Raw genomic sequence first — 22724 nt, 5'->3', positions numbered from 1 at the left:
TTCTGCAGGGATTTTTATTGGCTTACCTTTGACTCTGCAGCTGCATTCTGCTGTAATTAGTTCTGTTCCGCTTTAGAAATGTGGCTGCTAATGTTCTATATCAAGATGTACTGCTAAATGTAAGCTAGTCCTTAGTGTCTCAGATATAAAATATGGGGCAGTGGGGAACAGCAGAAAAAAAGGCTTATCATATTTATGATGATAAAATATTGAAGCCTACATACTGTTCCCCCTCTTTATATTCCATGTGTATCTTATGAGAACAACGTCCCTGCAAAGCTCTGAGTAATTTCTCTAAATATGAGAATCTTTCAGACAGGCTTGTTGACACTCTTCAAATCACTCAGTACTATTTTTTACAGCAGCTGCAGATGTATATACTTAAATCAGGATATGTAATAAAGACAAGCCATAAAAGAGGGGAAAAGAAGAAATCTTCCAAATATTTTGTTCATATGTTTTAGAAAACTGTGAAAACAGCTTCAAACTATTTTATTTTGTAGACTGCTGTTTCAAATTAATTGTCTGGGAACCTGCCAGAACAAGATCTGAAAGGGAAACGTTTTGAGTCTCCATGGGTAGGAAGTTCTCAATAAAGCTGCAAGAATTCAGACCACAGAGCAGGTGCTGATGCAGATCTGAAGGGGATGGCCATAGTTATAGCAAATTCCCCCGGCAGGACTCATCTCTCTGCTTGATGGCAGCGTTTTCCCTAAAAGCTATAGCAGGGTGTGTTACACTGACAGGGGGAAGGATGTTTCATTAGACAAGGAGGCTTTTTCTATGCAGAGATTTTGACAGGGACAAGTTTTATTGGTAACACTGAGTATGCAGGCAAATGGTTTGCTTGGTTTCAAGCAACCCCTGAGCTTAGGAAGGGCAGACAGTAAGGCTCTGGATGCACTACTGCCTGCTGCTGCCAAAATCTCCTGTCTCCTAGTACAGGATTATTGCTTTCAACTGTAGAGCCTCATTGAGGGTATGAACTTCTTCATATGACTATTTTGCTTGTCTTTGCTTTAGCTTATTACGGCAGGAAAAGCTGAGAACTGCATGGACAACCCCAGAAACAAACACTGCCAAAAATATGATCTTTAAGCGTCTCAATTTGCGAAAGCATTTAAATATTGCTAAGGAGTTATTTGAATGATTTTTTGAAGAGTGTTTGCCTGAAGGAACCTAAACATGTTACCTGTCCCACCTTCCTGTTATGTTTCTAGAAACTGATCTGTATCTGATTTTCAAAGAGGCTGTTTTGGCTACTGACCCGTGTTTGCTTGGGTAAGTCAACACTCAGCATTTCCAAGTGCAATTCCCGCAGAGGGTGGAAGAGAATATACATTTCCACATGAGAATTTCTTACTGAGTCTCTGTCTTACTATACAGTTATCTTCATTCAAACATGAGTTTCAGTAGTCTCGGCCACCCTTTGTCACCTGCGCTTTCTCTTGACTTAACCCGCCTTGGCAGCAATTGGTTTTGTTGGTTTTAATAGCTGTTGAGGTTAAATTAGTCAGGGTACACAGCACTATTGCAAAGTCTGCTTAGGATGTAATTCTTCAGTGTTTTAAAAATGGCAGTTTTCAATCTGTCTAAATATTAGTGGTTTTACACAAAATTATGAGTAGTAATATTGTTGATGATGTTCTCATGGCAGTCAGATACAGTATTTCACATTAAGCTCTGTATAGGTAAATAGTATTAGGAGACTTCCTGGCCTGGAAATCTTAATCGATTATCACTAAATCCAGTCAAAGGACACAGGGTTGTGAGTGTGGATGTATATGTACACACAAATGCATGTGATGTTATTGCATTTTGTTAAATCGTGAGTTACTCCTATTTCGCTATCATCAATAAAAGTTATTTCTGTACATACCAGAAAAGCAAGAGCAGCAAAAGAAATTTGTCTGTGGCCAAATGCTAGAAAATAGGACAAAATTATAAATTGCATTTTACAGTAAGCACATGGTTTGATATAGGTGAAATTAATCTAGTGTTGACGAGCAGAAATACTTCTTTCCTGACAGGGTCTGCAGAAAGAATGGATATTATCACACACAATATGAGGAGAATGCAAATAATAACATCACTCTAGAAATGCCAGTCTCTTCGCCACTAATCTCAAGGCAGTTTTCACCTAACTTTTTCTGGTATTTCTCAGCTTCATATATCTAAGTGCTTTGTCAATGCAGTTGGTGGTGTTAAGGTTCTTGGAAAGACAAGGGGAGGGATGAAGTGAAGGTCAGTGGCAGAACCAGGCTGGGTATCACAGTCTTATCCATAGGCCGTTTTATCTGCCTGAGCAGAGAACCCAAGACATAACCTATCCATTACTTTTTTTTGTTTTTAGTAGTGACACAGTAGTAAGGTTTTACTATATAGCCACTATCTGCTTCACAGTCTCACCATGCAAGAAATATATTTCGCCTTTTCAATTTTTATGTGCTCTTTACCTGCCCTCTCCTTTTTGATGTTGTCCACAGACCACTGTAGTGCTGTACCATGTTTGTCTCCAAAGGTTTACAGTTCTCAAGTAAACCTTGGTCGTGGCTGAGGGCCACAGACCACGTGTACGTACCTCACTTCCCTGACCATGTCTCATCGAGCCTTTACTTTTGAGAACCCTTTTTCTCTGGCTGGCACATGACTCCTCTATGGCTCCAACGGCATGCTCTAAAACTCCTCCTCAGAACAACCAGAGCATGTCAACCTGCGAGTCTGTAGCTGCTAAGCAGATGTTTTCCATGGGCCTTCTGTCAGCCTGGTTTAATTTACCATGCCTGCATAGCATTCTGCAACTCCCTGCTTGCCTTTCCTTACCTGTCCCCAAACTCGCCATCTCTGGGTATGGCTGTGGAGGTCACCTGCTGCCGCATCAAAAACAAACCACCAACATTTTACTGATCTAGATAACTATGCCAGAGGGCTGGTGATCTCCAGCATTAGACCAATGGACCTATAATTGTCATTTTAAGGTGGTGGCAAGCAATTAGAAGTACTTATGAATGTTTTCTGTGTTGGAATGCTGTGTCCTGAACTAATGGTTTCCTTTATAAAGAAGCTGCACCTAGTGATTTGATGATCTGGACTGCTAAAACCTGTGTCTGGGAAAGTTTCAACGTTGTTTGTAGCGTTACTCTTAAAGCCACACTAAATTCAGCTGTCTTTCAAAGAATCACATAATTTTGAAACAGAACTTCTGTGTTATTTTGAAAGGAAAACAGGTGCCATGTAGGAGAAATTTCTGATTTAAAAAAATTAGTAATTTAACTGAGTGTAAATAAAAATGGCAAAGCAAACCCTTTGTTCCTAAAGTGCATAAATAAGTATAACATGCAGAGGAAAAGGAAAACTAAGGTGTAGCAAGGAAAGTAAAGTAGCAGGAAAAAACTTACGCTAATTATGCTCAAAAGAAGCAAAAGTTCAAAGAGTAAACAAGAAGAAAAAAAATAATGAAGAAACAGCAGAGCAACAATAAAATATAATGAGAAAGAACAAAATGATAAACGACATCTAGAAGCAAAAACCAGGATTTTTTTTCATTATCAGCATCAGTATCTGATTGACTTTTACTGGTTTCTCACGCACACACTCACAAATCTTAATTTTCATGAAAAGGATGTATCTTTAGCAAACAAATATCGCCTCCAAGAAAATGGAGCTGGCACTAGTTCTCTCCTGCATTCTTAGTACATATATGGTGAAGATGAGCAAAATGTATCAATCTTTGTGTTTTCTCCATTGGGCAATATTTCCAGTTCATAAAACTCGACAGCGACTGACCATTGCTGAATGGGAACATACATTCAGTGACACAGCAGGAGAGCCTCCCACATGACAGTCTTCCTTCTGGCAGGGAGTAAAAGCTAATCTCTGACTAGTTTAGTCATATGATCTCATGTTGGGGACATCTACTGCTTTTGGAGGACTTAAGATTGCATATCAAAAATTTTTTAAAACCAAGCAGTTTTGTGTGCTACTTATACATACATGGTGGCGTATATTGTGGATGGTTGATGTAGTATGCAATCCAGGAAGTGAACCCCCAGTAAAAGGCACAGCCCTGGAATGGACAAAAGATTTTTTTTGTTGTTGTTAGAAAGGGTGATAAGCAAGTTCAAACCATAACTTTATAAATATAAATTCTAAGTGCAAAACCCAGATGACCATTGCAAGACTTTGCAGCAGCTTCTTGAGTCACAGAATATAGATCTTTGTAAGATGCTACGAAGCCACTAAAAAAAGAACCCTAAAAGGTCACAGATTGTGTGGCTACGTATGTTGTTGTATTTATGTATGTTGAATGTGGTTTATGCCTCTTGTAGGAAATTCTTATTTGATTCTGCTGCTGAAGGGCACATTTCTCTATTGTTAGAGCAGCTGTACTACTAAAAGTCTCGGGCTGGTTAACACAGCTGAGCTGTTACTATACCTTAAACTCAGCATTTCCAAGCAAGATTGAACTAGCCAAACAGAACACTAAACCAGCTGAGGCAAACTGAGGTAAAACTGAATTGGCCTGCTTTAACCCTACCAAAATAAAGGCTCACAGTTCCTATAAAGATAATTGAGTTACACACTGCACCTACTCCATTGGATTCGGCCCCAGTTCATCTTCTTGTTGAAAAGCAGCACCCCAGCTGCCTTTGCTTGATGAATGAAGCCGTGGGCTTGGGAAAGCCCAAGCAGAGAGAATGTGATCATGTTTTGCTCTGTATAGGGGTCACTGCTCCCATGCTTTGTACAAGGAAAAACCAAAACCCACCAGCCAACCAACCAGAACCACCCTGGAGACTGCATAAAGCTTTTCTGTGTGTCTGAGTTAAGGATCCCATTCTCAGTTCCCTCTTGGGAAGAGCAGTGTGCTGGTACTGGCTACAGCTCCACCCCATAAGCAGGGCTGCCAAGTCAGGCATTCTCTTTTTAATCTTTTTATGCAGCGCTCCCGTGGTACACAAGGAACTAGCAGTAACTGTGGGTCTTTTAACTCCCACATGCATGAATCACTTTGGAAATGGTACTCTGGTTCCAAAGCCATTTAACTTATATTCATCTTTTTCTTTTCTTTTTTTTTTTTTAACTTTATTTTATTTCTCTTACATGTTGTATATTGTAAAACTTCTCTAGTTGTGTATCCTATTAACTCCTTTCTGACTGGAATTGAATTGAGCCACCTGTTATGGCCATACATTTATCTCCTTCACTAAAATCTTCAATATATTGTAGAAGTTTTACAGGGCGGGTCACCGAATGGGGTGGGAGGAAAGGTGATACAAAATGACCAAGACCGGGTACATGAAAGGAAAGAAAAGAAAGCCTATGAGTGACACACAGTCGAAATTCAAGAGGCTTTGCAGGACAGACTTTAGGCTAGCTCAGTATCTTCCTTCCTGAGGCCTCGATCTATAAAACAGTATGTTTTTTTCTACTTGTAATTTGAATTTTGTTTCCTAATGCAAAGCCTGTTGCTTGCTCTGTATTTATATTGCATTGAGGATGTGGAGTGTGATTTCTGTCAGCATTGCTAGATGTCACAGCAGCATATCTCATAATAAAATAGCATTCAGCCTGAAAAATATCCTGGACATGAGAATTAGCCCCTTGGGTGGATGAGTCAAGGTGGACATTGACATGCAGGAGCTAAAATGGACATTGATTTCAATTGGTGTCCTTGGGGACATGGCCCTGAAATTTTTCTTATTTTTGTATTTTGATTAACCGTAATTTCTGGAGCTAGAAAATAAATTATTTTTTAATTTTCTTATCTTCTTCCAAAGACTGCTTTGATATGAGGATATTCTCTCTTACACAGAATCATAAACACATTGTCACCTTTATCATATTTTTCAGAGGAGTGTGCCCTCCTGAAAACTTGTGAACAAATAATGTCTCCAGAAGATGTCTGATGTAGTGTAAACAATGGCAGAAGCAGGCCAAGCTGGAAGAAAAAAAAAAAAAGGAAATTAAGGTAAGTGAAAGACTGCTTTTTATTATTTCACAATTTAACGTCACAAAAGGAATAAGGACTAATATTCCAAAACTGCAGTCACACTGAAATCATGAGATTTAAGATATTGCCTTAATTGAAGCATCTGGAACCAAAGATTAATGGAATCATTTTCAGTGTTATACAAAGTTGATTTCATTTTGCAGGGAAGCAACTTCTTTTTACTAGCCTTGAAATGAAAAGAGCTCCTCGAGCTCTGAATGTGATGCATAGCCCTGACAAGACATTAAAACAGGACAGCTGTGTATGCAAGCAGGCGTCTGCTGTGCTTTTCCAAAAGATCTCTCCCGTGTTTTAAGGCTACCTGAGTGCTCCTGTAGGATGTGCCTGACATTTAAAAACATTCTAAATATCTTCTGAATGGTTTCCTTGTCCTTTGCCAGCTCAAGTAGCTGCATGGAGGTAGTTTGTATTTCATTTCCTTGTGGACGCAAAATGAGATTTTGTTGCAAAGTTAATCCATTCTGATGGCTTTTTTGTTGCCCGTTACAAAGAAATGAGGTAATTGTTGTAGAAATTATTATACTGATTCCCTTTTGAGGAAGATTATGAAACAATAACAGGCATTGCTGATTTGCTTCCAAGAATGAGTTGCAGCTCATAGAGACTGAGTTTCAGAAACAAATGTCAGGAGTGATTCCTGGTGGCATTTTATCTTGGTTACATGTACTGTACTACCAGAGCCCGTCTCACTGCAAACCAATTATAAGACATAAATGAAAAGTGGTTTTCAGCATGTGAAATCTCAAATGCTTTTATTATGCATCTTGTATGGTAGCCAGAGTCAAAGATTAAACAATTTCAAAGTAATTAAACCAGAGAGAATTGAGCTAAGAAAAATTCAAACAATTAACGACTTATCCAAAGTCTGGAGCAAACTTCCAGCTTTGCTAGGAATTTTAAAATTAATTTTACTTAGGATGGGGACCTTAGATGAACCCATTAAGGAGCAGTCACTGGAAGCATTCTGCACACCCCCTGACCACTTGAAAGAAGGCAAAGGTATTGCTGTCTCTTCTGTGTTACCAGAAACTCTCCTTTTAAGTGTATGAGCAATAGAAGGCAGGCAAGCATCTTGCAGCTCTGGATTTGAATTCAGCTACTCTGTGCTCTCATTCCCAGCTCCACTGGCTCCCTTAATGTCTCTCCAAGTCTCTGTTCCTCCATCTGTAAATGGTATTATTATTCACTGTGCTTCTCTGTTGTATGCCAGCTGCCTTGATTCTGCGATCAGTGTGTAGAAAAATGCTGTGGGAAAGCTGAACAGTTCCTTGAGGCTCCTAGTTCCCTGTGTGCCCTCCCATTTCCACTGCTCCAACTTACACAGCTGACAGGCTTCCCTTGATCACATTCCACCCCTCCACCAGGCACTGATCTCCTGGAATGGGGACAACCACACTGAAGAGAACTTCCTTAAGTGTGAAAGTTCCCAGCCTGCCTGGTGCATTAGCCACCATTCCCTGGAAGGGTACAGTAGGTGGTGGCAGTGCCTTGAGCCTCTCGCAGTTATCATGGATAGCTGTTTGCCACTTTCTTGCCTGTAACAGTTCTTAATCCCTCCCATTGATCATGTCTGTTTTGTTTCTTCCAGTCCTTCAAAAGGCTTGGGAATGGCAGGGACTGTTGAAGGTCATAAAAAGCTATCTTGGTTGACTGTCCTCTCTTCATTGCTTTTTGGCAGCCTCTTGAGTTCTAGCAGACTAAGCAGGTTGCATTTCCTTGTGGTCAGCTCCTACTGTATTATATCGGAGGAGATTAATTTTCCTTGTTAGCATTCCTGTTTCAGTGATGGAAAGAAGCAAAGCTGTCTGGTTTGTGCTTATATATGAGCTGCTCTGATTTGTTTCGGTACAGCTAGATACAACCTGTGCTCTTTGCTGTCCAGTAACGGCGGCTGAGCTCTTGGTTTTGTTTGTCACTTGACTGTGCTATTCCTTAAAAGTCTTTCAGAACTCAAATATGTTACATATGGCCGTAGGGAACAGTTGCAGTTTGAAGAGGTTAGTTTCAAAAATCAGATTACCACTTCTGAATTCCTGTGGTGCTTCTTTTGTGTTTCTCAGTTTTTCTTGACCTGACTCATGACATGCAGACCTCTCAAGATTCCTCCTCGTTGTGCCTAGGTGGGAGCTGGGAGGAGGGCGGGGGGGGGGCGGGGGGGGAGGGGTGTTATCTTCTGTGCTGGGGGCTGATGCTTACTAATCTTATGAGTGAGAATGCATTGTAAAGAGACTGGGATTGAGACACCTGAAGTCTTGCCCTCTCTTCTCTGTCAAGCATGACTTTGGTTAACTACCACTGTATTTATTATTTCACCCTGTTCAGGCTATATTTCTGGACTTCAAACTATTTGAGGAAAATACTACAGCTCCCATTGTGACCACGTACAATGACCATTTCAACCGGGATCCCATTTTTGGTCAGATTTATGAGTGCTGATAAAATATCAACATTATTGATAAGAACAATCTGAAACTCCCACTGACTGAGACCAGACGTGCAGTCTCACATCCCCTGTAAAATCCTCAGCCCTGGAAATGCAGCCTCCATCCCTTTGGCTCCCTGTCCCCCAGGAAAACAGTTCACACAAGTGTCACTTACTGAACCACTGGGTGGCGGAAATTCTTCCTACTTTCCACTTGATCATAAATAGTTGAGAGGCGAATGTAAAAGAGCAGATATATTAGAAGAGGCCCGGTGTATTCTGTTAGAAAAAACTAGAAGTGGAAAAGAAAATAGCTGTATCAGAGTAGGAAATCGTACCAATAAAGACATGAGAAAAATAATACCCCTACCCACAACATCTGTTCATCTTTCAAATGTCATTTTGACTTCATTTTTAGGACTTAAATTACACCTGGGTTTTTTTCTGCTCCCTTTAGCAAAGGAGTAAAATCCATCCAGGAATGAGGGAAAGTTTCTGTGCAGAACATTAACCCAGTCAGGAATGCTTTGTGGAACATGGTCAAAATCACAGTTATCTCCTCTTTATACTTTTGGCTGTGCCAGCAGATGCTTATTTGGAATCTAAATAACACAGAAAATCAAAGCCCAACTGCTGAAGGCAGCTTGCTATCTGCCTTTTCTTTTATATATATAATTTTTTTTCACAAAGCCAACCAAGCATGACAGAAACAAGCACAGCTTTGAATCCTGGTTGCTAGCAGAGTCATCTGGAAGGGAGGGATCATTGTTTGAAATGTGGTAGTGGGTGGAGGAGCAGGACCTGCCTGCCTGGTGTGTGGTGCTATCAGCCTTTATTCAGTGAACCAGTGGGATGACTCCTTGTGCAGGCAGCAGCAGAAGTAGCCTGTGGTGGGCAGACTGGACAAGTAAGTTGCCCTGTAAAACAGAAAGAAATAGTTTCACAGCCTCACTGTCACCCCTGCTAGCCACAGAGCAAGGAGAGTACGTATGGAGGCAGGGAGAGAAGGTGGAGTTATGGTGCTGCCATGAGCCAGCCTCAGTTTTATGTTCTGGCTTTGGTTTGGTGCAGCCTGTATTGCTTTTTTTCAGGGCACACACTTAAGCTACAACAGCTGGAGGAAGTAAAATGTGGTCAGGGTGATGTGGGGGTCTGGATTTGACCGTCTGTCCCCACGGGAATGAACCTCAGAACAAAATAGAAATGGTGTAGTCCTACATGTTCACAATGACCAGAAACTGGCAAATCATAACTCAAGTACGTAGTATTGCTTAAGGGATAAAGATTCATAACTAATGGGCCGTTTGGCTTCAAGGTGGCTAGTTGCACTGGTATAGAATTGTCATGGATAAATACCCGTGGCTTAAGGAAGCATCACTGAATTTAGACTACTTTTCTCAAAAGTAGTATTTTCAGGCTGTCTGACCCCCAATGGACTAGTCTTCTAATCACTTTTCAGAAGAGCTTTGAAACAGAAGGGTTTTCCTGCAGAACTATTCTGCAATTAGGTTTTCTTCAGTTGGGACCCCCAGAACAATTTCTTTTCCTCTATTACAGGGGGAAACTTTTTGAAATTTCAGCCTTTCATAGCAGGACTGTCTCCAAAAGTAACAGACTTAAGCATTCTTTACCAGGGAAATCTCAAATTCTCTTTTGTTCCACATGACACCATGATTTCTGTGCTCCATTTAGACTCTGCATGATCCCAAGTGCAAGTCTGTGTACAAAAACATTTAATCAAGGAGTGTGTAAGAGCCCACATTGTTGTGGAACACACCACAGCCAAGGGTTTATTAGAGTTTGTCCTAGCACTTGTATGGGTCTATTCCTAACTGTAAGCCCACTGTGTTAGGCACTCTGCAAACACCGTAAGGGACAGCCTCCACTATTAAAACCTAACACACTAAATATAGGCAATGGTGGTATCAGGAGACAGAGGTGCAGATAATATGGTCTGGACAGGTCAGTGTAAGAGTTTGGAATGAGCTGCTTTCTTCATTGTAGCTTTTCCTCTCAGCCATGAGTTGCACCACAAACTATACCTGTAACTGCCAGCTTTTATCATCTGTTTGGCGTGAGCATATTACAGAGCTGCCATGAAAAGTTTGACAGGACTTAGCACCAAGTTGTGGTTACTTGTCACCGCACCAAGTATTCCCTCCTTACCCCCTGGCTGATTTCAGATGCTGGAAGGAGAAGGAAAGCTTCAGGGTTTAGTAAAAAATCCAGTCTCTGTTTAACAGCCAAAGCTACCAGCCACAGGATACCTGAATCCCTGTGGAGGTGGTTTTGGGTGTAGGAGGAGGAATGCAGAGCCTCCCCTCAGAGCAATTCAGAGAAGCAGCTGAGAGCACCAACGGCAGTTCTTGAGTCAGTTTGTGGAGGTGAGCAGCAGCAGCATGTCAGAGTGCTTTACAGGCGGCTGACAAGGACCCATTTTACCTGTGTGTCAGACATATCTGACACAAAGACTTCATCACCCATTGGAGGCAGGTGGTCCAGGGTCAGCTGTGAGATTTGCACTGAAATTAGGTATTGCCTGGCAGGCAAGACTGCATTATTAGCCTTTGTCGTAACTGTGTCACACTGCTGGAACATAGTTAAGATCAGCAGCATTCCGTTTCAAATGATGAGGTTCAATTTGCTGTAGCATTTTGGGTTTGTTTTTTTTTTACATTTTGGGTGACCTTCAGTCGGTTTCTCTCTGTTGCATCTCCCATGCTGCGACCTCTGGTCTCCTTCTTTGGCTCACTGATTTAAAATTCATTGGAAATGAAAAGTGAGTTTCAGAAGGGGAGGCAGAGAAACTGCTAAAAATCTCATGAGTTCAAGCAGGTGGAAGTGAAAGTAGTCTTCAATTAACGCCAAATTAAAATTGGTCCTAACCACTGGCAGTCAAAGGCAAGCACCATTCATTTACTATTGATTCTCAATGAACATATGCAGTATATCTGCCCCTTCATCCAGGTCATTGATGGATAAGTTGAACAGGACTGGACCCAGCACTGACCCCTGGGAACACCAGTAGCTACAGGCCTCCAGCCAGACTCTGTGCTGTTTATCACAACCCTCTGAGCTCTGCCATTCAGCCCGTTCTCAATCCACCTCACTGTCTACCCATCTAACCCACACTTCCTGAGCTTACCTATGAGGATGTTGTGGGAGACAGTGTCCAAAGCCTTGCTGAGGTCAAGGTAGACAACATCTACTGCTCTCCCCTTGTCTACCCAGCCAGTCATTCCATCACAGAAGGCCATTAGGTTGGTCAGACATGATTTCCCCTCGGTGAATCTGTGTTGATTACTCCTGATAACCTTCTCTTCCTCCACATACTTCGAGATGACCTCCAGGATGAGCTGTTCCATCACCTTTCCAGGGATGGAGGTGAGGCTGACCAGCCCGTAGTTTCCTGGGCCCTCCTCCTTGCCCTCGTTGAGGACTGGAGTGACACTGGCTTCCTCCAGTCCTCAGGCTCCTCTCCTGTCCTCCATGACCTTTCAAAGATGTGGAGAGTGACTTAGCAGTAACATCTGCCAGCTCCCTCAGCACTCGGGGGTGCATCCCCTCGGGGCCCACGGATCTGTGGGTGTCAAGTTTGCTTAAGTGATCCCTAACATGGTCCTCCTCGGCCAAGGGAAAGTCTTCCTTTCCCCAGACTTCCTCTCTTGCCTCCAGGGTCTGGCGTTCTTGAGGGCTGGCCCTGGCAGTGAAGACTGAAGCAGAGGCAGCACTCGTAACCCCACCTTCTCTGTGTCCTTCGTCACCAGGGCACCCACCTCATTCAGCAGCAGGCCCACATTTTCCCTAGTCATCCTTTTCCTGCTAATGTACTTGAAGAAGCCCTTCTTGTTGTCCTTGAGATTCCTCACCAGATTTAATCCCAAATGGACTTAGCCTTCCTCATCACCTCCCTGCATGTTCTGACAACATCCCTATATTCCTCCCAAGTGGCCTGTCCCTTTTTCCACATTCCATAAACTTCATTCTACTGTTTGAGGTTTGCCAAAAGCTCCTTGCTCATCCATGCAGGCCTCCTGCCCCCTTTGCTTGATTTCTTGCTCATGGGGATGCACTGATCTTGAGCTTGGAGGAAGTGATGCTTGAATATTAGCCAGCTGTCTTGGACCTCCCTACCTTCTAGAGACGTAACTCATGGGATTCCTCCAAGTAGGTTTTTGAAGAGGCTAAAGTTAGCTCTCCTGAAGTCCAGGGTTGCAATCCTGCTTGTTGCTCTGCTTCCTCCATGCAGGATCCTGAACTCCAGCATGTCACGTGCACTGCAGCCAAGGCTTCCCCGAGTCTTCACATCCCCAAGCAGTCCTTCTTTGTTTGTGAATACAAGGTCTAAGGGCATACCTTGAACTTCATACTTGAGTAGGAAGGATGAGTATGAGGATACTCATCCTATAGCTGCTTAATTGCTGGTCTTGGGGACTTATTAGTTGTATGAAGCATCAGTTCAACCTATCGTTTTTACAGATGCCCAAAAACCCACAAAATTACTAAGATACTAGTTCCTGCTGACATATTCTGCAAAAATAATAATCAAATTTTGAATAAAATCCTGAAAATAATAACACTGTATCTTGTTGTTTCTGGACACACACACAAAAAAGAATTATAAAAAAAAAATTATAAAAACTAAAAAAGTGATCATTTAAAACACAGAGTATTTTTCTTCTGTATAAATGTAAAAAAATCCAATATTTAGAAGAAAATTACTTTTTATTTTCCATCTTGTAGGTCTCCTAGATTATTTTGATCTATTTGGTACAGCTAAATATGGTGGCCCATAGTAAACACAAAGATATTTTCCTTGAGGAGCATTACATCTCTATTACTATGTGCGTAGCTCAACAGTGTTTAACTGTTGAGCTCATCATTAACTCCCTGCAGATATAACCCCCTGCTGCTTTTTTCCACATCTGTACTCTCTATTTCATATCATGCACAGTGCCCAGTTCTCTTACCTTCTTTCTCTCCTCTCTAGTGTCTGGCATTATATACTCTATATACCTCTTATTCTCAGTGGCATAGAGTAAGTGCTGTTCTTGAATCAAACCTTTCCCGGGCATGAGCTCTATAGATGATGTTAAACTCAAGCTTCTTTAAGTGTCTCAATTATCAGGTCCTTGGGGACCTGGCTCAGGAATACATGAACTGGTAACATCTACTACGTAAACAACAAAACTGATATCTGTAATATGTCAAAAGAGAGCTAAGGTAGGAAATTCCATCATTCAAGAGATGATGAGACAAATGGGAAAACAATACAGGATAGCTAACTCGCAGACCAGCAAGGCATCTCATCTTGCATGAGCCAGATTGTACCGCCTTCTTTAACTGTTGAGAGGATCATGCCAGTAACACCTTGCTGAACTGAGTAACAACCGGGTCGAGAATTATAATCCCAGACCTTATAAGGCAGAGGGTATATTTAGGAAAATATGAATTCAGCAGAGGTGAAAGAAGCTCTTTGAAGTCATTTGAGGGAATGTGAGGTGAATTTTCTGGCTGATAGGAGCAGCTAGCACAGTGCCATGACACCATCCCATCAGGTCTACTACAGGGAATGGAAAGGGGTTTGATGCGAGTTAATAGTACTGTGTGTGCCAGTTGGGAAAAGGCAGAAAAGGACAAAAGGAAGCTATAAACAGAGGGGGTGGAGTGGAGAGAGTCTGAAAAAAGTCCAGTGGAATGTTTGTAAAGGAACAGCCCACGGATTAATGATCTTCATATGAGGGCATCAGCTAATTCCTCTCTATAATGTTTACAACATGCCCTTTCTGTAATACCACACAAAACACCCTATCTTGCATCACGTTGCCTTTTGGCATAGTATCACAACATCTCATTTATAACAAGCAGCACAGCAGTGCTGAGGAAAGGCCATACAGCCTTTTCCATACTGATCCCTTCCTGCAGCTCTTTCCATGCCATGCAGGGGCAGTTTCCCAGTTCATTGGTGCTGGTTGTGATGTTTTCTCTTCAAATACCAACGGGATGTCTGGGTTGAAGCAGGTGAAGTGAGGGTGTGGTACAAGGATAGTACCTGCAGCCAGGACAATGATTTTGGGCCACTGCCTGAAGCTGTTGGCACAGCAAGAGATAAAAAATAGCTCAAGCATGCCCTGGGTAACTTTGACGGCGAAGCCAAAGCAGCTGCAGTATATAAATTATCTAATGGACAGAGCTTAGTTTGTCTGATAATGTGAGACAAAGGCACTAGTTGCAGGTCTGAGCCAGGGTCAGACTGAGACGGTATGTACCATATGAAGAGGATCTGCTGATATCAGACAGACGGACCATTACTATGTGCAAGTGTACAGAGTGCAGCTGGGATTTTTGAGAAGAGAAACAGCCAGCTGAACCCACTCCTAAGTCCCAAAATCACATTAAACTTAGCATCTGATTACCTTAGACTCCTTTTACAATCCCAGCCCTAAGTACTCTTGAGCTAATGATCATTGAGAAACGTTATTAATTTCAGGACTAATTTCTACTTCATATGCTTTGCTACCTCACTAAATGCCATATAATTACCTGGGGATGGTAACAGCGTAATTTTAGCAGCATCTCTAGATCTTCATCTGTTTAAAATTTTTGTATTTTCATGTTTGCAAAAATCTGCAGCAGCAGCAGTTTTGCATCAGGTAGTAAAATTCTTAAGCCCTGCTTGAATACTCAATGATTTTTTGTTCCCGTTCTCATGGAACTGGCTAATCCATTTTACAATAAATAGCACACGCAGAGTCACCTGAAACTTCCCTTGTCTGGGCAGATTTTGCAGTGGCTTGATGTCTAAGAATATTTCAGGCTGCAGCTCAATATTTACTGCAAATACAAGAGATAGGGATGGATTCGCTATAGGTTTTTATAGGCAAACTGCAGCTGACTCAGGCCAGCTTCAGGAGCTGGGGAGTGAACAGTGATGGAAGCTGTCTGTCCCTGAGCTAGACCTGTGCTCCCCTGTGGGAAAAGGGAGGTGAAATCCCAGCTTCTTCCTGTCTCTTCTGAGACTGAGCTGTCTGAAACCACTGGTTTGGCATCAGATCACTTCATACTCTGGTCAAGATTCTTCCCCAAGAGCACAAGCCTTTGCATGTTTCTTACTCAAAATGGAAAATCACTGCAAATTATCAAATGCTCTTCTTATACACACACATGTATATGCATATTATATATGTTTGTACCCATACATATCCAGCAAAGCATTCAAGTTCGGTTTGTAACCAAACACCAACGTGAGTTCAGATTTGCTGCCAGATCTTTACAGGCCTTTGACAGCATTTTGAAACCTGCCATATAACGTGTATCATTCTAAAATATGTATTTATCATCTGCTGTGTAGATACCTAAATGAAATAATGCTTTTAACACCTGGCTATTACTAATAACCTTAACTAGCTCTTCCACAGCACTTTTCATCTAGTAGCCTCAAAGTACTTTGTGAAGGGGGAAATACTGTTAGTTTCTTGCTGCAGATCTGGGAACTGAGATATAGAGAAATTCAGTGACTTGTCAAGGTCACCAGACAAGGTGGGCAAAGAATGACAAAGGGGCACCTTGTCCTCTCAAACACTGGTTCACTCTCTGGTTCACTCTCCTGTTTGTGTTCTCCTTACCCCTGGTATGAGTCTAGAGGGACTAAAACTTCTCAAATCTGAGTACATAGACAAATTGTCAACCTCCCTAGCTACTCTGAATACAAATAGGAAAGGGTCTACACTTAACAGCACCATACATCAGGTAGCTCTTTGTTCCTGAACTAGCAGGAAGGGTTTAAACATGAAGCTGTGTATAACTGAAAGAAACAGCTTGTTCTGTTTACATTTCCTGAATTCCCCCTACCTTCTTTTTGCACTTGAAGTGGTAAAAACTCAAGGGTATCGCTATAAACACATATTCATAGGTTCTTCAGCCTGTACTGTGCTCAACAGGAACTAAAACCTTCACCCATCAGATTTAATTTTCCTAGTAGCTCCCTAACTCCCTTTGGCACCTGAAAAATTGACACAGCAGTATGGTTCATTGTGAGCTAATGGTATTTGTTGCAGACACCAAGAGAAATTATTGCAACACTGCTTGCCTTACTAGAAGCAGCATCTGAGGAATCCCCATCAGCCAGCTCAGCCAGCTTGGCGGTTTCAGAAACCTGCTCTTCCCTTATCAGTTGACTTCATGCTGCCACTGGGCAGTAACAAAGAGCCAAAAGTGTACGTGGCCCAAGGAAAGGCACAAATAATATAAAACCATGGCAAGAAATCAGGCAAATGCAAGCTGTTCTCTCCTGATAACCCTGGAGGTTGAAAATTATTAGATTTAATTAAACAAAAAAGAAGACCAGTCTTGTGTGTGTACTTTGCCTTTGTGAAAGGTTACAATGTTTGGAAAGTTCGTAGCATTTGACTGGGATCAGCTCAAGACTTTGCCAGCTGTACCAAGGTACAGCAACACTTACTGTGTGTTCAAGCAGAAACCTCTGCCAAGTACAAACTATTAGCTGTAAAATGGAGGTGCTTTGTGTTACAAATAATTGTGCTTGGAAAAGGTGCTGGAGTGACTGCAGTGAATAGTGACTTCTTTTTTTTCCTGGAGGTCATCTTCCATGATCAAATTATCTATTGATCCAAGAAGTTTAGCAATGAAAAACCATTTGGAGTTTTCTCTGTCTTTGGCACTTCGTTGTAGTTCTTCTTAAGCCACCCACAGATCTACGCAGAATCACACATCCTGTTTATTTGATATCGCTGCTAAGTTTTTCAGGTACCCACAAATCCCTAAAAGTGTTATTCAATTTGTAGGGTCCTCTCCCACAACTAAGTGTGTTTCAATTGGCCACAAAATATGCAAGCTTTGATAGGTATCCACTGAGAAATATATTCACTGGCATTCTCAACCAGTACATCCTACAGATCCTCAGCTCCCTCTCTTACCTTGATCTCAAATTCCTTCCTAAGCAGTGATTATATGAGTTTTCTTGTACGTATCTTCTCCACACAGGCCCACTAATTTGTTGGGACTCGCAGCCCTCCCATGCCTTCAGATTCCTCTGATCCTGTCTTTTTTCTTCTATTGTAATTGTCTTTACTTCTACACCCCATTGAGAGGTTATAAACCTTTATTGAAGTCTCTTATTCCATTGCCAAATTACAGAAAATGTCTTAAATTGCTCCCCATGGGAAGTCCAAAGCTGACCTCAGTATAAGCAAGATGGAGCAAACGAGTCTGCAGCAGTTTCACAGTCAGCAAACCTCAATTTCAAACCCATCAATACTCCCAGACTGGTTTTTATCACACTTACCCCACAGACTTCATGTGTGACTGCCAGCCACAGTCAGAGCAAACTGCTCCTCCCCTATTCACCACCCTCCTACACCCACAGGACAGAAAAACCTGAGTACGCGTGTGTTGTGCAAGTAAAAGGAGAGAATCATGCTGACCAAAACACTGCCTTCCCCCTGAGAGAACAGGCGCACCTCGTTATTCAGTTCAGCATGCACTTCCCCACTGCGCACACCTGCTATACTACAAGCACAAAGCTTCAAACGTAGATGTCTTGGCTTCTTGTTCATTTTCCATAATGTCTAACTTGGTGATAATTTTGCTTGCCAACAAAAATGGAACAGACCAGTTAGTGAAAGTGTGGATTTTCAGATTTCAAAGATGTTCTCAGGTTTAAATAAGTATTAGTCTCTATGTTTCTAAATAGAGCAGAACATTTTTTTCATCAGAAAATTTGAAATGGAACAGTTCTGCTGTCAGCCTTGGTATTTTAAGGCTTTCAGGAGTCAAAGTATTTAAGCAATCCCTAATTTTAAATCACAGTTACAGAAAAATATTTACTGAAGCACTGTGTTTCGGGGTTGATCTTATGAAATTTACAGACTTGGAGGTAAAATATATTTTTCACAGTTCTGTGCTGTTTTCTCATTTCTATTTTGATCCTTCTGGTAGCTTGCCTGGGAAGCAACTAGACAACAGAAGCTGATAAATCAGAAACTGCAATCACTGCTCAAATGAGGAAAGCTTTAACAGAAGTCTGGATTTAAGCAGGAAGAATAGTTTTCTTTTTCCTTTTGACTACAGCAGCAATATGCATTCTTAGCAGTAAAATGCCATCTGTGTTTCAAAAAGTCACGTCACATTGCAATATGTAAAAATAGGTCCCTGTCAAAGATGCTTAGGCCCAAGATTGGACAGAGATTAAAAATAAAACCCATCACTCCAGTGGTGGGAATTTCAAACACCCCCTGGGTACAGTCTTTGCAGGAGGCATACAGGAAAGATCTGTAAACTCAGCTCCCATTAGTATCTCTGCGGAATCAGTCAGCAAACCTCAACTGTCCCCTCCAGGCAAGGTAAAGGAATTGGTAATCTTGTGTAGAAGCAAATTATGCGTTTCAGATAATATTTGTTTTATAAAAAAGAAGGCAGAGTAGAGAAAGAGTTCTAACAAAACCCATGGTACTAAGAAACAGGTTTTCTCCCTGAATTGCTTTCTGGAAATAAGCCTTGAGGGCCTCCTTTCTTCTAAGAGAGCCAGCTGAGGTTGAATTTCTATGTATATTATCCCAGGAAAGGTCCTCATTCTCAAAAGATACTAACAAGTAATTGCTCCAGTGGAGGAGAGCTGCAAATCCCTCACACAAGTTTGTCCTGCGTCCTCCCTCAGAGCAACCCAGCCTCCAGAACTTGTTGAAATCTGGTTAACCAAACTCAGAGCTGTGGTATAACCTGAGCCCAGGGTATGTCTGGCCTTTCACAGCACAAAACACCAAAAATATTTTTGTCACTGTGCAACTATATTATAAGAAGGTTGAGGATGAGAAGGAAACATCCTTGCTTACAAAGTGGTAGCCTCTGACCAAGCTCTGACAGAGGGACCAAGTAGGCAACAGGAGACAGCAAACTCTTGAGCCACCAAGGTGGAGTGTGACAAGGACTGTTAATCAGGGACTGTGCATGCTCCAAAAGGGAAGCTGAGGTTTCTTGATTCAGAAATATGGTCCTAGATTTAAAGACCCAAACTGTTTGGAACAGACAACAGCAGCATCTTTTATTTTACGACATGCCTGGAGAGGGTACTTCTCCTGGGAGGTGGAGGTGGATACCACTTTCTCCTTTTAAAAAACATAATATTGTCTCAGTGTAAATCCTCTGTTTTGGGGGTCTTAGTGTTCTTGATCCTTAAGTGAGCATCTCAAGTTTGATGTCCAATGAGGTGGCAAACCCCAGAAGATCCACCTCTGAGCTTAGTTTTACCCTAGACAGACCCATGCCCAATGCATCGACCTCTGGAGCACCAACATATCTCCATGTGCTTCCATGCCTATTTTTGGAGTCCAGACCTGAACATGGCCCTTTGTACCTCAGCTATCATTTTGCTGACAAGATAAGAATATTTTTATTCTGTGCCTTGTTTATTTAAATGTCAATGTTTTAAATCAGAAGCATCCCTCACTGTGTGCATAAATCTGATAGAGCATCAAGGGTGACGGGAGCTCTAGGAACAGTAAAAATGACAGTAAAACTATATATCCTGTGTACAAATGCATTCTTAATTGCTATTGTTAGAAGAATACATTCTTCTATGGACTTTTTCTGTATTGCTATAGACTAGCTATAATATAAAAAATTCTTGACTGTTTAAATGATGTGGCTTGGAAGAAGATTTCTCCCACTGAGAACGGAGACAATTTAGAATATGGAACAGAATAGGATAAGATGAATATTCAGAAACTCATGGAGTCAACTTTCTGCACACACAGATTAAATCATAAAAAAATGCCACTGCCTGCAATATCAACGCCTAGTCATAACTGCACTATTTATAATGGGATATTAAGCTTTAGTTATGTTACTGTCTTAGGCTACATAAACTACCAGGAAAAGAGAGAATAAATAAGGTTCTTGCAGATTACTGAGTTGCAGCAAACAGGAGGCTGCACTACTCACAATTTTGCTTTGCAAGGATATTCCACTGTTGAGGTAGTGGAATGCATTGGGGGGGAAACAGGACCCAAACTAGCGTTAATCAGTACGGCCCCAGTAGACCATTAATCAGTATCGGAATTAGTGTGGTCAAGCCTTGGTAAACTCTCAGACCTCTACTGAAACAGGTAGGTCACAGAGTGGAAGCTGCTCTAACTCCACTGAAGTAAACTGCTTGTCACCACCCAGCGATTTGGGTCCTGCTGTTAGAACTGGGAAGGATAGATAGGGGGCTAAAACCTGGCAGAGTCTGTGCAGCATGCTAGGGGCCAGCTGCTGCCCGAGAGAGAGAGAAATGCATGTGAGCTTCAGCAGGTGAGATGAATATGTGGCCTTACAGTGCTGATCCAGAATCTGACTCTTCCCAAAGTCAAGGGCAGTTCTGGCAGTAACATCCACCTTGAGATAAGGAGCTGTAAAATAGCTTGTCGATTCTAAGTGTCTTACAGTAATTCTTCCTAGCCCATAATGTCCTACTGGAAAGTGGAACTGGTGCTATCGTCTGCAAGCTGCTTAAAGACATGACACTCAGAAGCTCCATCCATATAGGTGCAGCCAAGGAAGGACAGTGGCTTGTTAGTGGGTCTTGTGGTCACCTCATGTGAGCAGTGTGGGATCTGTGGGCTGCCAGAGGTAAGAATCTAATAATTTGGCCTACAGCCATGATGCCAGTTAGCAAAAACTCACTTGCCTCAGTAAAGGAATTGCAAGCAGTTGGCAGTTTTCCATTGCTATGAATAGTCCCATCATGACTTTTATGGCTTTCAGAAACTGTAGGTTCCATCTTATTCATGTTTCTCACTGCAGAAATTGGGAATTTTGCTACCCAATGTACAGACCTGGGCTGTGTGTTAATCCAGCTAATGTAGTACATGCAAACTAAAGCAAAAGCTGGATCAGTCTAGTAGTGGAACTACTTTCAGCTCTGCCACCTGTGCCTGCACCAAGACATTGAAAAGGTCTCTTCATCTCCCATTCTTTCACTGTCTTTGCAAACATTTCTGCTGCCTTTGGGATGTGAAAGAATTGAATCTTTCACTTCCTCCTTGCATAGATGAGCCCGTACGGTCAGAGCTCCCCACAACCCCATTTGCTTCTTTCCCACCACTCTGACCTTCCAAATACTGCTTACTGGAAAATAACTGAAGTCAAACTGAGGCCAGAAGTAAAAACAGTCCATGGTTCTACCTATAGCATAATACAGGTATTGTTGCTCATGGAAAATGCTTTTGTTTTACAGAGACTCAAAAGTTTTGTGATCTGAGCCTGGCTGGGCATCTTCTGCCTGGAATCCTTGGCCTCACCACTCTCTCTCTTCCGGTAAGCAAAGAGTAAGAATTCCCATCCAACAATTTTCCTGCATTAGTAACAGGATTACCAGAAATCCATTTTTTCTTTTTTAATATCCTTCCACTTTCAAAACTGAGGAGTCTTGCAGAAAATGAAATGTATTTGGCTACAGGTCCTGCACAGGCATATAAAACCTAGATAAGCTAAAACTGTTTTCAAACATTGGTGTTTGGGTGGGTTTTGGTTTTTTTTAACTCAGACAATATTGTTACGTCCACCTTCTAATCTTTAATGGGATGTAGGAGTTAGTGCACTGATAACTTGGCTCACTATCCTTTTAATTCTGGTTTGATTGTTGATAAAGTAATTACACCATTTGACATAGGGAAGGACAGGCTGAGGAAACTGGAGCAATTTGATATTACAGTACATTAAGACGTATCATGTTGGTTGTTACAAGGACATACTTACCGTGGTCCAACCGACCTGCTGACCTAGGTCTGTAAAATACAGTGTAATGATGGAGGAAACGGCAAGGCTTTGTATGTTAATGGAATCCTTCAAATAGGGCCCATCTGTAATGACAAAAAGGGAAGAGGAGATGGCATGAACAACAGGCACCCTCTTAGAGGCTCAGTATAACATGGAGGCTGCCTTGCTAACGGTCAAGGTGTAGGCTCAACCTGTATTCTGATTTATTTTGGTGACTTGGTACTTATTCTCCAGGTTAGCAACTTAGAGCATTGCTATGAGTTATTCTCATCTTACTGTAACAAAAGCATTAGGCTGACATGACACTGGGTGGCAATGCACAGCAATTGTTACGATGCTATCTCTGTTAATCTAAACCATTAGAGACATGCCATGCAATCACAGAGACAATTTCATAAAGCACTTCTTGTTCTGTCTTGCAAGACTAATGGGAAAGTCAATGTTATGCAGTGTCTCCCTCACTGATACCTTTTGCTGAAGTGTTTGCATTCTCAGGCTATTTTACAATAGGTG

General features: G+C 41.8%; 1 protein-coding gene across 3 annotated transcripts in view; it reads right to left on the bottom strand.

Moving 5' to 3' along the window:
• The window catches only part of TECRL (trans-2,3-enoyl-CoA reductase like), a 67798-nt gene that overhangs the window by 7117 nt on the left and 37957 nt on the right, over nucleotides 1–22724 (bottom strand). For 2 of the 3 annotated variants that reach the window (XM_056350489.1, XM_056350500.1), the window contains 5 exons: nucleotides 22191–22294; nucleotides 8612–8727; nucleotides 5836–5941; nucleotides 3994–4066; nucleotides 1880–1923 (listed from right to left, as the gene is read on the bottom strand). In XM_056350489.1, the coding sequence (XP_056206464.1) occupies nucleotides 1880–1923; nucleotides 3994–4066; nucleotides 5836–5941; nucleotides 8612–8727; nucleotides 22191–22294 (443 nt within the window). The remainder of the gene's footprint in view (nucleotides 1–1879; nucleotides 1924–3993; nucleotides 4067–5835; nucleotides 5942–8611; nucleotides 8728–22190; nucleotides 22295–22724) is intronic. The other variant, XM_056350509.1, reaches the window with a different exon arrangement.

The sequence above is a fragment of the Falco biarmicus genome, chromosome 1, assembly GCF_023638135.1.
Source record: "Falco biarmicus isolate bFalBia1 chromosome 1, bFalBia1.pri, whole genome shotgun sequence".
In the NCBI taxonomy this organism is placed as follows: domain Eukaryota; kingdom Metazoa; phylum Chordata; class Aves; order Falconiformes; family Falconidae; genus Falco; species Falco biarmicus.
The sequence above is the reverse complement of the archived record's forward strand: the minus strand, read 5'-3'. Positions and strand labels throughout refer to the sequence as shown.